General features: G+C 39.4%; 1 protein-coding gene across 1 annotated transcript; it reads right to left on the bottom strand.

Moving 5' to 3' along the window:
* Nucleotides 1-4,512: 4,512 nt before the first annotated feature.
* Nucleotides 4,513-10,327, bottom strand: LOC104464557 (sulfotransferase 1C1-like). The gene is made up of 7 exons (XM_010077299.1): nucleotides 10,163-10,327; nucleotides 8,369-8,506; nucleotides 6,970-7,067; nucleotides 6,523-6,649; nucleotides 5,195-5,289; nucleotides 4,783-4,963; nucleotides 4,513-4,625 (listed from the first exon to the last, which is right to left on the bottom strand). Exons 1-7 carry the CDS (start codon nucleotides 10,317-10,319, stop codon nucleotides 4,513-4,515), a joined length of 909 nt encoding a protein of 302 aa, XP_010075601.1. The 5' UTR covers nucleotides 10,320-10,327.
* Nucleotides 10,328-16,780: the final 6,453 nt, after the last annotated feature.

Genomic DNA, 16,780 nt, shown 5'->3' on the forward strand with positions numbered 1-16,780 from the left:
ACATTCTGTGATTCTGTGATTCTGTATGAAGGACTTACCTTTCTCAGTGTTCCTCTTGGCTCACCTACAGCTCATACTGAGACAGAGCTTGCATCACTCATTGAGGACATGAGGGAAATGGAAGGTACAGTCCAGGCTTAAAATACAATGTTAATGCACCTCTGGAAAGTTCCAGAATTAATAATTAACCTTGTTGTAAAGATAAGGCTCTTTGTGAATGTGTTGACATAAATAATTATTAAAAATATATAGTGTATACATTATAGGGTAGAATATCCATGCCCTATATGGATAGGACAAATTAAATAAAAACTACGTCCTGTCTCTGATCTGTTTCCTAACTGGAGAAGCAGTGGTTTTCAATCCAAGCATGAAGCAGGTCATCTACGGTAAAATGAGCAGAAAGGAAAGCAGTGTCCCTTTGTCTTTGCTAGCTAAGAAGGTAGAACAGCTGCTTTCTCTGTCTCTTTAGTTTTTTGAAGCTTGGTGCTTCTTCCATTCTGTTTCATAAATGGTTGCATTCCATGTCAAAGTAAAATGGCTCCTCTAGTTGCTGTCAACATTCAAGCTAAAGGACAATTGTGACTACCGTAGAATTAGTGCAGCAGTTCCTGTTAAAATGTCTATATCAAAGCAAGAAGTCATTTGCATGGGAAGATTTGGTTTGGTGGTTGCTAATGCAGAGCTACAAAACAGAACCAGGTGAATGGTTAACATGCATTAAAACGTTTGTTAAAGATGAGTAACAAAGTTTCTCCACTATCAAAACTCTGCAGGTACACTTTTTTATAAAAGAAGAGACAAGCAGCATTGAAGAAGTTGCTGCAGGATTGCATTAACTAAACTGTCACAAGTCCTTTTTAAACTGACAGAGAAGTTGCACTTGTATAAGAAGGTTAGTAAAATCACACATTAAGGTGACTGGATGAAAATAAAGCATGGGTGTGTATTCAGGGCGTATGCCAAATAGCTTTGTAAGGAGCTCTATCACCATAGTAAACACCGAGTCACTTGTTTGGACCAATGGTTTGACAATGGTTTAAACTGATTTGAAATAATTAAGCTGAATACATACAGTCTCCTTTTTCAGGTGCGCATTGATTTACAGTATCTTATGTAAAAATAAATGCTGGACCTTGTTCTCACCAACAAGGAAGGGCTGGTGGGGAATGTGAAACTCAAGGGAAGCCTTGGCTGTAGTGACCACAAAGTGCTGAGTTCAAGATCTTTAGGGCAGTGAGGGGGCCATGTAGCAAAATTACTACCCTGGACTTCAGGAGAGCAGACTTCGACCTCTTCTGGGATCTGCTCAGTGGAGAACCATGGGACAAAGCCCTGTAGGGAAGAGGGGCCCAAGAAAGCAGGTTAATAATCAATGACCAGCTCCTCCAGGCTCAGGAGCGAAATGCAAAAATGCCAGGAAGCCTGCATGGATGAACAAGGACCTTACAGCAGCCTTCCAGTACTTACAGGGGCCTACAGGAGAGATGGGGAGGCACTCTTGATCAGGGAGTGTAGCGATAGGATGAGGGGTAATGGCTTTAAGCTGAAAGAGGGTAGATTTAGATGAGATATTAGGAGGAAGTTTTTTCCTGTGAGGGTGGTGAGGCACTGGAACAGGTTGCCCAGGGAGGTTGTGGATGCCCCATCCCTGGAGGTGTTCAAGGCCAGGCTGGATGAGGCTTTGGGCAACCTGGTCTAGTGGAGGGTGTCCCTGCCCATGGCAGGGGGGTTGGAATTCGATGATCTTTAAGGTCCCTTCCAACCCAAACCATTCTATGATTCTGTGATTCTAAATTAAACCTCTTACCAACTTATGTTAGTATTAGTAAACAATCTTTGTACAAACATATCATTTGAAGCTCTTCTGTACATAACAACTGGCAAACCTAAAGATAATGTAAGTTCAAGGCACTCTAGATGTAGGCACCCTCCAGTCATCTACTCAGAAGCATGCGCACATCTCTATTAATTGATGTACTGTCATAATACACACCAAACCAAGGTAGTTTCCAGGCCCTTTAGGGAATGCATACAGCCTATTAGCCTCTTTCCCAAACTTCTGGTAACTACAGATCAAATAATTTTCAGCGGTAACAATTCACTGTTCCCTGTAGTTTTACACTGGTATAATTAATAACATTTTGCAAATGATGACTGAATCCACAGGTTGATCTCTCTCAGCTATGGTGGCTTGAGAGTGCATAAAAAGCAGAAACATCCCACTTTTCTATCCCCCTACCAGCTATATTTTGTTATAAAGGTTAACATTTCTGTCTTTGAATATGTAGAAGGATAATATCAATAGGATAAGAAAAGCCAGATTTTATGTAACTACACATAGAGTGGTTTTTTACCCCCTTTTTTCCCCAGGACTGCACTCTGACCTGTGTTACTTTTGCTTGTTTTTCAGAGCAGCTGAATTGCAGCTGGGTGAAGAATTACCCAAGGAACTGAGAGCAAAGGTGACTTTCCCAGTGTGATACAAGCCCTTTATTATGTGTTGCCTCTATCCTTGCAGGGGCTGTGCAGCTCCATTTCAGACCAGGCTTCAGTCACTGCCAGGATTTTGCACTTCTGGTAGATTCAGAGATTTCAAAGGAGGAGCAAATAGGTCATCTGTGCGACCTTTTGTACAGCACCGCTCATAAAATGTCACCAAGCTACTGAGTTAGGCATGTTTCTGTTTACTGATGGCTTTTACAACACTGAATGAGGATTAGATTTACAAACTGATCTGACTCATGTGGTTTCATGGAGCGATACAAGCGAATGGAAATATTTCAGAGAGCAGGCAACGCCTTTTCCTCATACTGGCAATCGTAAGATGGCAAATCAAGTTAATCATAAACAAAAAAGAAATAAGTAGCAGAAAACTCCTCAGGCTGATATTTAGCCTTGCTGTGATGAACAGCAGTGCCTCTGCCAGATGATTTTTTTCTCCGGTAGTCTAATTTATTGAGTCATCCCCTATTTGTCAGCAGGAATCTCTCTTGACCTAAAGCCCTTCAGATGCCAGCGTTTTCAAGAGTGTAGCAAATACATGTTTCTAGTTCCAGTGTTTCGAGCATTTTTGGAGGAAAGTCTGTGAGCCAGGAGCTGACAAGGTAACTTCTACATTGAACAGGAAGCCTTTTGTTTGTTTCCAAACTTGATGCAAGATATTACTGCCCTTTAGAGAACTGCATTCATTTCAGATATTTGGATTAAATCAGTAGCCTGAAATGAACTGTGCATGTTGTCAGCTGCTCTTATTACAAAATCCTTGGGACTCTCCACAGGCCAAAGAGAAAATATGCCCAGCAAACATTTTCTGTGTTAGACTAGACTGAACTAGAATGAATGAGACTAAGACAGTAGTCTGTGTCTGTGGTAATAGTAGTAGCTGTAGTCTGTTGTTTTCCCTCACACATTCAGAGTGCAAACTCAGTTAGGCAGGAACTCTTTGGCACCCTATTTGTGTGCCAAGCTCACTGGTGGCACTTTAAAACCAGAAGCGGATTGGTAACAGTTGTCTATAATTGAATACTACAAATCACTTTAATTGATTTCCCACAAGCTCAAAGTATGGCTGTAGTGCTGGTCCGAATGCTAAAGCAGAATTGGTCTTTATTTAATAACATCAACCAGGCCCTATTGCAACTAAGAGTCCTCAACGGGATGTTGGTATAGTTGGTTAACAAGGGAAGAGCAAAGAAAAGGAGGAGGTAGTAACATGATGCGTCTGATGAACACTTTTACAACAGTGGAGAAGAGGGAGAGGGTATATGCAGCACTGACTCTTGACTTGGTTCTTACCAACTATCGGAATTCTCCAAATGATAATGGAACATGATGCTATCAGTTTCAAAAGGCAACAGTGAGAAAAGCTTCTTGTCTTGATGCAGTAGGGACTATTGCCTCCACAGCTGGATTGTAGATGAATGCCTCTATGTAGCCCTTTAGCAAGTTTTGTCAAAGGAAGAAATGGATGTTCAGTGTTTTTGAAAATGTTGTTTTCATCTCAATGGCATTTATGATGTCCAGCTTAAAACAGAAGAAGAAAATTATTCTACTTCATGCACTTCTGTTGCTTTGTTTATACTTGACCACCTTTAATTTTGTTTATTGTTATTTATTAATTAATGTTTATACAACATGTGAATAACATATAGTGCCCACACCTATTGCACTCTTTTAACACTTTTTTCCCTATTGATTCCTAATTTCTGCTAGAGGCTGATTTGAAAGTTCCAGCAATATCAACTGCAGTCTTACAAAGACAAAAAGTCAAAGCAGGTCTGAGATGTTTTTGTTAATGCTGAAAGTTACTGTGGAAGGGATGAATTAGAAGAATCCAGTGGGATTATTTCCTTCAGGGAGACTTAAACTTCTACATGATAATGAAAAATCAGTGGTATGTGTGAGAGAGATATTGAAATCTTAGGGACAAAGATATTTTTTGAAGGCAAAGCAAAATATATAAAATGGAAAAGGCCGAAGATCATAGAGAATAATTCCCATTGCTAATAATCACAATTCCGTGCGAAAAACAACAGAGGTATCAGCCATTTTCTTCCTATAATCTTCATCGAATATCTCATTCTGTGCCACAGTGAAATAATTCTTCCAGTCCCCAACAGCCCCTACAGAACAGCAAAGCAAAAAAAGAAAAAATATTAATTTACCAGTTTCCTGAAGCCCATTAGCCATGATTCACTAGATACTTGTGCTTCAAGGCTTATTTCAAAACAGAATGACAGCCAGGAAGACAGAGTTGGTGCCAGTAACAAACCTCAGTACCTTTTCTCATGAATGGAGAAATAGAGTGATCCATTATTCCCTGAAATTCTTTAGTGTAGTTTGCCATAGGATTATCCTTCATTATCTCAAATGAGGTGTTATGGAGTATCTTGTTTAGAAGCTCCTGATTCATGTCCTTCTCCAGGAACTTCAGAATCTTCTGAATTTCTTTCTTTGGATTCTGCAGAGAGAATAACATGGGATAAGATACAGAGCCGGGATAAGATACAGAGCCAGGATAAGAAAAGAAATCAAACATAGTGTTAAAGTTGAAATTGTCAGGGTGAGAAGATCAGTTTACTGGAAGATTTACTGATACAGCTGGCATTATGGTAGAAGACTGTTGATCATAGGTAGTATCTACTGGACTTCCAGATTTCAGAGCTCTATAAACATACATTCAGCCTTTTACCTCTTTCATATCTTCATAGAAGAGGTAGAGAATACGGTGCTTATCTTTTGCCTTCCACCATCCTTTTACATGGTCATACCAGGAACCCCAGAGCACTGCAAAAGGAGTAACATCATCAGGAGCTGTAAATGCCCAAACTGTCTTTAGGTATCTGTGGCGCTCATGTTTCCCTCAAAACCACTGTCTGGTGTTTCCTAGCTGGTTTTGAATCACCGTGGCCATGACTGCTGTGCTCTGTGCTTATCACAGCATTCACGCTATTAGTCCCTCAGGTGTATGGATGCTCAGAGCAGGATTCATGTGTAATTTTAGAGGGCAAAAATTACAGATGCTTACCCCTGAATGAAGAATCCAGGTTGTGTTTACAGTTGATGGGAAGAAACAGACGTTTCCAGATTGATTCATCTGATCAGCTGGACAAGACCAGCCTTAACTGGCCCTGCTTTGCAGAGAGGGTTGGACCAGCTGGACACCAAAGGTTCCTTCCAACTTCCATTATTCTGTGATTCTAATTGGTTTAAATATTTGTTATACTATCAGAAGTGCCTTTTTCTCTCTGGAAAGTGTCAAGATGACTAGCTTGGACAGAGATAGCTATGTTCTAGGTGTCTGCACTGGGACAGACGGCTCCCAAGCCAAGCTGGTCAAACACAAGAAACAAGGTCTTCTTTAGATATGACACTCTCATGCTGGTTCTTATAGTGGTATTTTTAGGCCTACATGGTGGTATTAAGGACCTATGGAAGCTTTAAAGACCAAAATTGCAGACTGCCATCCATCTGAGCAGGTTTCCTTTCTTGGATATGAGCACTTCTTTTAGAAGGGGAAGAATCGGCTTCTGGGGTTGCCTGTCATTAGATAGATAACTGGCTTTGTTCAGATGCCTGATTTTTAGGCAGATGAATTCAGGTAAAAAGACTCCCTTAACTCAAATTGACACTGCACATTTCTACACAAAATTAAACCTTGGTTTCTTGTATATCAGGCCAGAGTAAAACCAAATAAACCACTGTTCTTTCCCAGCTGGCTTCCAAGCAGGTTTCTTTTAACCTCTGAGAGAAGAGATTAATCCTGAAAATTGTCACATAGGATTCTGAGTGATAGTAGAATAAAGAATAGCTATTTTTTTTTTCCAAAGTGAGAACAAAAAGATAAAATTAATCTTGCAGATACTAATAAAAAAACCCATGAATGAAGATAAATTACTACTGGATATCCTTCCGTGAGTGTCAGCACTGGATTTCAAACCATAGCTGAAGTAAATAAATCGATGTAATGCATTTTTAAAATAAACAAAATCTCTTATACAGCTGATTGCAGTTCATCACCTTGTCCAGTCATGAATTTCTCCACAAACTTGTCCCAGGTTCCTGGGTCAGGCAATGCTTTATTCATTCTGTGGAAATGGTAGTATGACACCAGGTTGTCTTTTGCATTTCTTGCCACATAGATTATCTTTGTTGGGTATGAAAAAAAAAAAAGGGAGAGAGAGGGAAATATTAACTTACACGTGGTTGTATAGATATTGAGCACCTGCTGGACTTTTTTCTTGGAGCCTGATGACAGAGGCATAAGAGATTTTGCTTTGAAGCTGCCATTTTCTGAAATCCAACGCAGGTAACTTACTTTAGTTTCACACAGGCTTTTCACATTAAAGGGAAAATATCTGGGGAGACCTTTAGGTTTCACAAAGATTCTGGAAACCATATTCAGTCGTGGTTATGTAACTTTCTTTCCGATTGAAGTAGAATTGAGTCCTACCTCTTCAGCCTTACCTTACAGTTTTGTTCCCAGAAGGAGGGAGGCACCAGCTGCACTGGGAGATGAGTTTTTATTGTTCGTGGAGAAGGCATAGCTTCAGCTAACTCCAGGCCTGTGGGATGTTTCATTATCAGATGTGACTTGACTTGTTCTCCGAGTTGCACTAGCACTTCTTTGCTATTCTCCTATGTGGAGTTCTGACTGTCACTTTTCAGCAGTTCACCTTGCAACAATCATTCATCTCCAAAGCAGGTACGTAGCAATGTAACACGTACAATATTGCATAAGCACCTTCAGTGTTTCTAGAGAATTTTTTATCTATGTATTCAAGGAAGAAAGGGGGAACACTGATTCATATCTTCTTGCTTTCTCGGGCCCATGTGTAAACCCCTGCATTCCAAGGGATAATGATGAATAACAATTTATATTTATGCAGCCAATATTTTTCCTTCACAGTATTTAGTGAAGGTACACTTCACTTTCACTTTGCAGGTAAGAAAATTTAGTTTCTTTCTAGGATATGAGAAGAATAGACTGGCTGACTAGACTTTCTGGATAGTATGTAAAGAGAAACTAGGAGAAGGATGGACAGTGGATTTTGAGTAGCTTTGGGTATATGGCAATACTTGGGAATATCCAATGATATGGGGAAAGGTGTTATCCCCTCCCTTCCTCCTTTTTAAACATCTGTCATGACCTCTATCATTTTTTTTCCTATCATCTTCTATCATCCTCTATCATTTTTTTGTCTGTCTCTGCGTCAACACAGTCTAGCTTAGAGGAGAAAAAGTAGCACTTCTGATGCAAAGTTAGTCAAGCTTTTTAGCTTAAAATATGAAGAGAGTCTGGCTTAAAGATTTGTGTAGAATGGGAGCCCTTGCTGCGGGAAGACTCTTGTTGGAAAATTTCTTTGCCGAACACTCAGGCCTGATAGCTGCCTGAATGCCCCATAGCTTGTTTAGATTACTAGACCCTGAAATTTAACAGCAGTTACTCAGAACAGTAGCAAAACCACTGAAAACATTATTCATCTTTTGGGAATACATCCACAAGATAGGTTTCTGTTCCATACAGCCCCCAGTCAGAGAATGGGATTCAATTGCCCCCACGTTGCTATTTTGCACATATCTGCTGCTGTGGAGTACTGTGGAGTGTCACACACAGCTTTCAGATGCCATTCTAGAATAGCATGGTCTTCAGTAGCACCTGGGTCACATCTGCCAGCCTTTCATCGGCTTGAGTAGCACTAGATGTTTATGTTAAAGCAACTGAACTGATCCCTAATGCCCATCACAGTGCATACTACAGCGACAAAGCAAGTGGGACCTTTTCCAGGAAACCTGTGGCATCAGCACTGAGTGCTTGTTTTGTTTCATTTTGTTTAAAATACAAACCTACTTGTATGGTATTCACCTGAGTATCTCAGATGTGAAGGCTCTTCGATATACCACTCAAGGAAAGGATGGCGTCTGTAAGTAGTAGTGCGTCTACACTTCTCAACATCTCCATTTTGTTGAATCATATCCACTATCTCCTGTGTCCATGTGGTACCTGAAAATGTCAGTGTTTTTAGATGTTTCCCTCAGGGATAGCCAAGAGTCTCTTCTGCTAGGGAACTGAAAGCCAGAAGGATGAATACTGTATTAAAGGAGGAAGGAACATCATAGAAGATGATGGACAAAATGGAAAGAGAGCAAAATGGCTAAGGGAGGAAAAATGCATAGTTAGGAATACAGAGGTAATTCCCAAAGCACAGTTTCAGGGATTACGTTTTAGACAGGCTCCTTCTTGACAGCAGAAATAGCCTTCACCCCCAGGCTGGTAATGAAAAAAGCTCTAGGATAAACTCACTATTATTTGGAGACTGTATTATTTTCAGAGAGGAATGAAATTCTCCCTTCCCAATGTTCATACCTTACAAAAATTCAGGTATTTCAACATTTGTTTTCATCCTGAATTTGAAAGAAAATATTAAATACCTGAGCTTTGAGTAAACATTTCATAAAGTTTTAAAATATAAAAAAGTTGCAGTATTTTCAACATTCCCATTTGAAATGCTTTAATGAGGGTCTGTGCAACACCTGATCTGCCTGAGCTACTGCAACATCTTGTAAGCGTTACAGTATTGTGTCTCTCATGTGCCTCTTCCCTTTTAGCTGTGATCACTGGGTTAACCACATCTCCTCCAAGGTACAGTGGCAGGTCAGCTAGAGAACAGGCTAAGGGATGATTTGGAAAGCAGTGCGGGCAGGAAACTCAGCCCTTCTTAAGACACTTGAATTGTGCATCTGTGTCAGATACAATATAATGTCAAATTGACTCCTAACTTTATTTCTTTTCAGTTCAATGTCTGAGAGGTTTTAATTCAGGCTGAAAAAAAGCAATGCGTTTTTGCTTTCAGTATACAGGAAATAAATTAAAAGGTTTCGGGTTTTAAAAAATAATGATTTTTTTTTCTAATAATTTTTTTTTCCTACTGAAAAAATACTTCAAAAATCTTGCTAATTCAAGTAATATTTTTTATGATCATCAAATGTTCCTGAATCTGTTCCTGAATCCCCTGCATTGTACATCTTTGTATTCATCCAGGATTAATATTGATGCTTGTTGTTCATTGTTTTCCTGTGCAGTAAGTATAAAGGGTCTGATAAGGAGGACACATAGTAATGAGCTAAGTGGCCAACCACTGAATAAAATACCAGATAGGTAATAATGGTGGGTATTCTATTTTATTGGCTGAAATTATTAAGTGAATTTGTTTATTTCTTTAAAATAATCAACCCATTTTGAGAAATTAATACTGGTTTACACACCAAGTCATTCCCCAGATACATAATACAATCCATAGTTGTTCGATCAGTTTCTGTTATTTCTTAGTAATGATGGCTTTTTACTAGGCTTTGTTAAATCATTACCTATTGGTGGAAAACTTCTATAGTTGCCATTAATATATAGGTATATAATCTATATAAAAGGAATGCTTTAAGTATAAGTATAGGAACCTTACAACTTCAATAATAATAGATGGTTGTTACTTCTGCTGAAGAAGTCAGAAATTACTAGTCACAGCTGACAGAGCTTTATGTCTTTAAAACATGTCTACTTTGGGATTAAACAAATATCAGTCACAGTGGAAAAACATAATTTTGAATTCAAGCAATAAGCTTTACCCCAAACTTTCCTGTGCTGTTTCTCACCCACACCAACCTGCTTTTGCGTAGGTTGCGATGAGCAGATCATCAGGTTTGGCTTTGAACTTCCACACTTGGTCCCATGTTCTGCATATTGGTTTTGTGAGGGGAATACCTTCCACTTCACCTATCTCAGTTCGGGGCACTGTCTCCTTCAGACTCAAATCCTCCATTTTATCCAGGGCTACTGAGCCACTGCATGAAGAAAGAAAGGCTAAATTTACTCATCCATTCTTGAGGTCTCTTTTAGTGACAGAATTCCATGTCCTCTGATTTTTTTTTGGCTATGATTTGGCCTATCTGAATCCATGTACAGGCTCCTTAAAGCTGGATCTAACTTTCAGAAATGCTTGGTGTATTGCTGTTGGTGGTTCTCAGTATCTCTAAAAATTACTCTGTTTACTTGGATACAAAAAGAGAAAAAAAAAAGCCATTATTCCCATCTTTAAACATTTTAGCAAACATATTTATTATGTAAAGTTCTGTCTTTAAGTATGTGACCTTTGAAAGGCAAGAAAAAGTAATTGGGGGTGTGATTCAAAAGAAGGCAGAGCATAACAGCTGCCACGGAACTCAGGATACAGGACCCAACCCTTCCTCCTAAAAGAAAATAAACATCAGAACTTGCTAACCGCCTTTGGGCTCCATACTCATGAAAATATTTGCAGAGCTTTTCTGTGTTTTGTTTCTGGAGCTTTTCACTCTTAAAGCGCTTTGCTGTATATTGAAATTTGTTGCAGATAAATAACCTGAACTAGGTAGATCATTACCAAAAGATTGTTACACTTCAATTATTTAAATTTATCTAGTTAAGTCTACTACCTGCTGTACAGTTTTACAATGACTAGTTTTTGGTTTCTGGATTTCTTTCAAGGAGGCTTTTTCTTAGCCATTCAACCTTCAGAGCTCCAGAATCTGATCAGAGGAAAGTTCTACTTAAGGGGAGTCTACAGAATAATCTCAATTAAAAACATCATCCAGAAAAAAAGACTGTTCAATCCCAACAGCAAACATTGCCAAAAATATTTCCTTTCGATTTGTTGTTTACTCACACAGATTCAGTTGAGCAAAGCGAGAGGTTGGGTTGGTGTCTGGGCAGTGACCCAATAAATTTTAAGAAAGGAAGGTAAAAGAAACTTGCCAGAGAATTTTTCTCACTTGAGTGTCTTCAGTCCTTGGCTGTATTGATGACTGTGCAGCAACTTAGATCTTCAGGTAAAAGTAGGATGAGAGCTTGGGTGAAGTTTCTGTTCCTCCTATGAGTGTGAGAACAGCAAAGGAGGAGGGACAGCAGCAGCCAACCACAAAAGAGGAGGGACAGCAGCAACCAACAGCTGAATGGTTTTTCTAGTTTGATTTGTCAACTCCGTTTTAATCCTGGAAAGGAAAAATACTTTGAACTCTCATCTAAAGTACGATTCTTTACTGGCAACAACATTAAATGACTAGCAGATCCAGCAAGATTATTTTAACTTGTCTCTGTCATTGTCACCAGTCTTAGAATAATTAATTTTCTTCGTAATATCTAATCTGAATGGCAAAATAGTTTATTATTTGTTAATACCTCAGATCAATGAGGATGAAAGCAACTTGGTTCCATTTTCACCATGTACTACACCATGCTCATTTAATATATGTCTAAGGGTCTGTTGCATTGCTGAGGCCAGCCATTTATGTTTTATAGCACTTTCTAGGCAGGTTCACTTCTTAACTAGCTTGGCATTATGGAGTTAGGTATCACTACGTGTTTCGTAATGTTCTTTTATAGAATTTAAGTCCTTGCCTATCTTTAAGTCTATATGAGATACAGGGAGAGGTAACGACATGCCCCAGACTAGCCCCGAACAGCATAGTAACATTGGGTGCCAAAAGCATGCCCATGACAATTTTATATCTAGTTCGCAGCTGTTGTAGCCATCCTGAAATATTTGATTGCTACAGGAAAAGCTCTTCTTGGGCAAAAGGTAGGTCAGGTTGTGAAATCTGCATCTGATCAGCAAGTTTGAATGGATTGTGTTCATAACGGAATTTTTTTTTTGAAACAGCATTGCTATCATGTGTTGCTTCTGTCTGCTGTTGAAGGCATGCAAACACTGTGAGTGCTCAAGGTCCTTCTTGTCATCCTTTGGATGGTCTGGCAACATTTGTGTCTCAAATGGCTTCTGTTATGTCATTTTTAAAAAGACATTTCATATAGCCTGATGAAATAGGATGTGGCCATCCTTGCAGTAGTCCTAGCCTCATATGGAAGGCTAGTCAGCATGACCAGTGGAGTACAGAAAGTGATTCAGCTGACCAAACATGCTCTGACTTGCTCTGAACTGTACGAATTAGCTTTCTGTTGACTGTAGGAAGAGCACAGATACCTACCTAGCTTGGAAAGACTCACTTATATTTTAAGGCACAAGTGGGAAGTGCAGATGTTCTGCCCCAGGGGGGAGGAGTGAGCTGAGAGGTGAGCCGATGCAGGGCTCTTGTGGATCTCTGTAAGAAAAGCTTGACAACAAATGGCTTAATAAAACAGCTATTTTAATAAGACAGAATAAGAGGAGGAATATAGATAGTGAGTAAATATTACATTCCTTCAGATGCTGGGAACCTTGCATTTGTGCAGCATCAGATAGAGCCTGGGTGGATTTTTCCAGGGCACACTGAGAAGGTCCTGTCCGTGGAGAGAAACTCCGCCTTTTTGGCCGCTCAAGCTATTATATAATTTTCTGGCAAGAACACACCTCTGTTCATGTAGGACATTCACAGGAGAATTTCTTATTGCCCTTTCAGACAAAGGCAAGGCCAGCCCGGAGGCATGATCACTGGTACCAAGCGGGAGCTGCCTGCAAGCTCCTGTTACAGTGAGCTGTCTGAGTTTATCCTGTGGCCAAGCACAGGATCAACTGTGCAGTTGATTGATCTGTGCAGCACAGGACAGGCTGCACCTTCTCAGGTTAACTGGGATGTGGATCTCTGGCTTCTGTGTCAGGATCACCACCTTCCAACCTTTGATCCACATACAGGTGATGGCTTTCCTCACACAACTCACAGCATAGGGGTGGTGGGTCCCCGTTGAGGGGCTGTGGGAGTCAGTGAATTGGTTCAGCATTCCCTGTACGATTTCAGGAAAAGTTTCCAAAAAATCTGGAAACAAACCAAGAAACTGATAGGACTGCTTGATTGGCTTTAAGCCAACCACTTTATCTTTTTCTGGCTTGGACACCACATTTTTCTTCTGAAGGCTATCAGCACCAGAACTAACAAATAACACAGAACAAGAACGGTTAAGGTATAATATTTCTTCTTCTGCTTGTGTTTTTTTTTAACGCGACCATTACTTTCAAGTTCTGTCGTGGGAGGATTTGCTGTTTTCATCTCTGTGTTAAGCCCATGCTGATTCTGTTTGTCCTTCTCACACCTGCGCCTGGCAGTTCATTTGCTGGTTTGAAATGGTATTCACCCCCCTTTCAGTTATGCAACCATCCTGATAATGCAGTAATCCCTGAAGCACATCAGCTGGTGTGTCTGAACAAAGAAAAACCCAAGAGCTGCTTATCGAGTGGCTCTGTTTTATTGCAGCTGTGAATCTGAGTAGCCTATGAATAGTGCACTGTGCTAGATAAGCTGGAGTGAGGCCAAAAACCACTGCCTGTAACTTTACAACTGCTTTCAAACTAGGTAATGGGTGGTGTATTTCTCCTGTTGTGAAATAAGGAGGTAAAGGTTTAAGTGGCCAGCCCAGGTTCTGGGTTTCTGGTCTGGGACCATGGTTTACTGGGCCAACCTCAAAAAAGACCACGCACTCTCTGCAAAGAGCTTCCTCCAGGTTTTCATTGACCTTCTCCTGAGTGCAAACTGCTGGCAGGTGTTTCCTGAAATTAAACACACTGTGTTTATTTTATTTTATTTTATTTTATTTTATTTTATTTTTTGTTTGATTTTGTTTGATTTGATTTTTTATTTTATTTTGACTTGGCTGAAAACACTTAGATCTTTACCTGGAACGGAAAGCTACAGGCTTCTCAACAGAAATAATAATGGGAAGAGACTGCTGGGTCCTCACAGCATGGAGACGAGTGACAGCAAATCAGATATATGTTTATCTGTCCTTGGAAGTATTCTTGCTGTATAGCATTGTGAGTTGGGGTAGGCAATCTCAGGTTTCATAGTCACTGAGATTTGTGAAATCTGCATCTGATCAGCAAAGGAAGTACAAAGGGAGAGTAGAGATGCCTTTATTGTACTTTTGTTCTCATCTCACATCCTTAAATCTACACATAGTAAGCCAACAAGTTTTCATTTATCACTTAGGTCCAGGTAAAATTCTCTTTTCAGCACACAGAAGTTCATAACAGTGACAGAGAGGTTCAGGAATATTATTGCACAAGGTAACCAAGTTGCTGGGGTGGCTGCTCAGAGTGCTGGCCTGGGCTGGGCTGGGCTGGACTGGACTGGACTGGACTGCCTCCTCTTCTGATCTGTGTCAGGATACAGCTTCCCTTTGGTATGGTGTCACTAGAGTTATTTCGTGGTAATGGCATGTTTGCGCTATTTACTTACATACTTTTATTTAGTGGCATAGATTTATTACTGTTTCTTCTAATTTTTCCTTGATGGGAACTGAAAACAGAAGTGTATGTCCTGGGGACCCTCAGGTATTTGGTGAATTCAGGACCCCATTAATGCATGCTGCTGCTGTGCTTCATGGCTATCCATGCCCACACCATGCTGTTTGTAACATTAGTATGACTACTTATATGAGCAGAGATATTCAAATATTATTGACTAGAACATTTGAAGGGAGTTAAGCAAAGATAAACAGCACTACAGTGGAGTCAAAACTAGAAAGCAGATGAATAACGACAGAGTTTTCTTCTGCTAGCCCTCCAGACTCTGGAGTTGGTCTAGGTTGTTTTTTTGCTGTTCTTCAGGTCACATCTTGTTTAAAATATTTTCCTTCACTTCTATTAAATACATCAGTTTTAGGTTTTCTACCTTGAAAAAAACTGCGAAGTAATAAAATCCAAGTAATAAAATATGTTTCCAATTACTATCTGAAGCTTTTTTTTTTTTTTAAATCATTAGTAGAACATTTCTTATTGAAGATAATTCTGTGGTGAGGTCTCTGGCAAAAAGTTCTGTTTTATTAACTAATAGAAAGCTCTAACATTTCTATATTAGCTCTTTTTACTCTCCTTGCAATGAGTGTTTCAGGGATCATTTGTATATAGAGAAAGAACATTTGAAGGAATGCGGGTAACTCAAAAACTCACTGCATGTATTGCATCAGATTTTAAAAACATCTGACAGAAATGTGTCGGACAAGAAATCTGTCTCAGGCTAGTGGGCATGAATAATACTCAATTTAAAGGCAGAGAGGGCTGCTTTTGTTTTAATTTTTATGTTGGATTTGAATATTTTTGCATTTAAAATTTAATCAAGAATCAGAATAGGACTTTCAAATCATGTTAGAAAAAGCGTGTTTTCTTGTTATTTGTACAGGATCAGACTTGAGGTGGGATGAAGGCTACAAATCCTACATCAGTATCAAGCACTATAATATGTTTTTAAGTCCAGTTTTCATCAAATTTTCGCTATATTTATCTGTCTATATGTTCTAGGGTACTATGTCTTGCAAATGAAAATCTATATTAAAATCTATAGCTGATACATTTGTTGTAAAGATATTTTTTTCCTTGTTATGTTTGTTATGCTTAGTCTTTTCATTACATTTCTCTAAAACTCTCATTTCCCTCTGCTGGACAAAACACAGTCTTTATTCCAAAAGCTGTTAAAATCTTCTAAATCTAACATTACATTTGAAAGTGATTGAAATTCTTAGATGCTAACTAGTATTCCATACTCTGGAGAAACGAAAGAGCACTCTTGGACAGGCCAAGGTTTCACTTTCAGGCATCTTGAATTTTAAAGCTGGTTGTCTGTGTTTGTCTGTTGGTCACTGAATTAAACTGACCTGACTATCAGGCAGTGAGCAACATTATGCAACGAAAGCTTTTGGTATTGTGGGATACATCCAGAGTTGATCACAAATATGTCCTGTTGTAGACTTGCTGTCACAGCCCATATGTTGTCAAGAACAATCCTGCAGGTATCTGTAAAATAGGAACAGTACTGCCAATCTTGTGACGGCTATTTAATGAATGTCTGGGTTGCAGCCAGATATAGTTGAGGTAATCATCACAGATACATTTATGTAATAGCAAAATAAATACTAAAGGAAATATTAATGTAAACACGGAGTGAAAAGTCCTCAGGCTTTAATTCAGCAACACATTTAGCCACAATACTTAAGTGCAGTCCCTATCAGTAAAGCACTTATGTTCCATTACCGCCACACACCAGAAATTTCTTTCCTTTAAGTATCCTCTCTCCAGCAGTTTCCTGCTAAAGGAAGTGTTGGAGCCTACAGTTTGTGTAACTTTGACCAGCTCTGCAGGTGTTAGGGTCATAGTCATATTAATGTACGATCTTGTTATTGTGCACATGCATAGTCAGGTGATAAAGTTTAATTGGACTCCTGCAGCCTTTTACAAATACTTTTCCCAAGAAAATATGCATATGAAATGCTGCAGTGTCATCCTGTAAGTGGCACTACATGCTGTTAGCATTGTTTCTGGAAATT

The sequence above is a fragment of the Pterocles gutturalis genome, unplaced genomic scaffold (assembly GCF_000699245.1).
Source record: "Pterocles gutturalis isolate BGI_N339 unplaced genomic scaffold, ASM69924v1 scaffold106, whole genome shotgun sequence".
NCBI lineage: Eukaryota > Metazoa > Chordata > Aves > Pterocliformes > Pteroclidae > Pterocles > Pterocles gutturalis.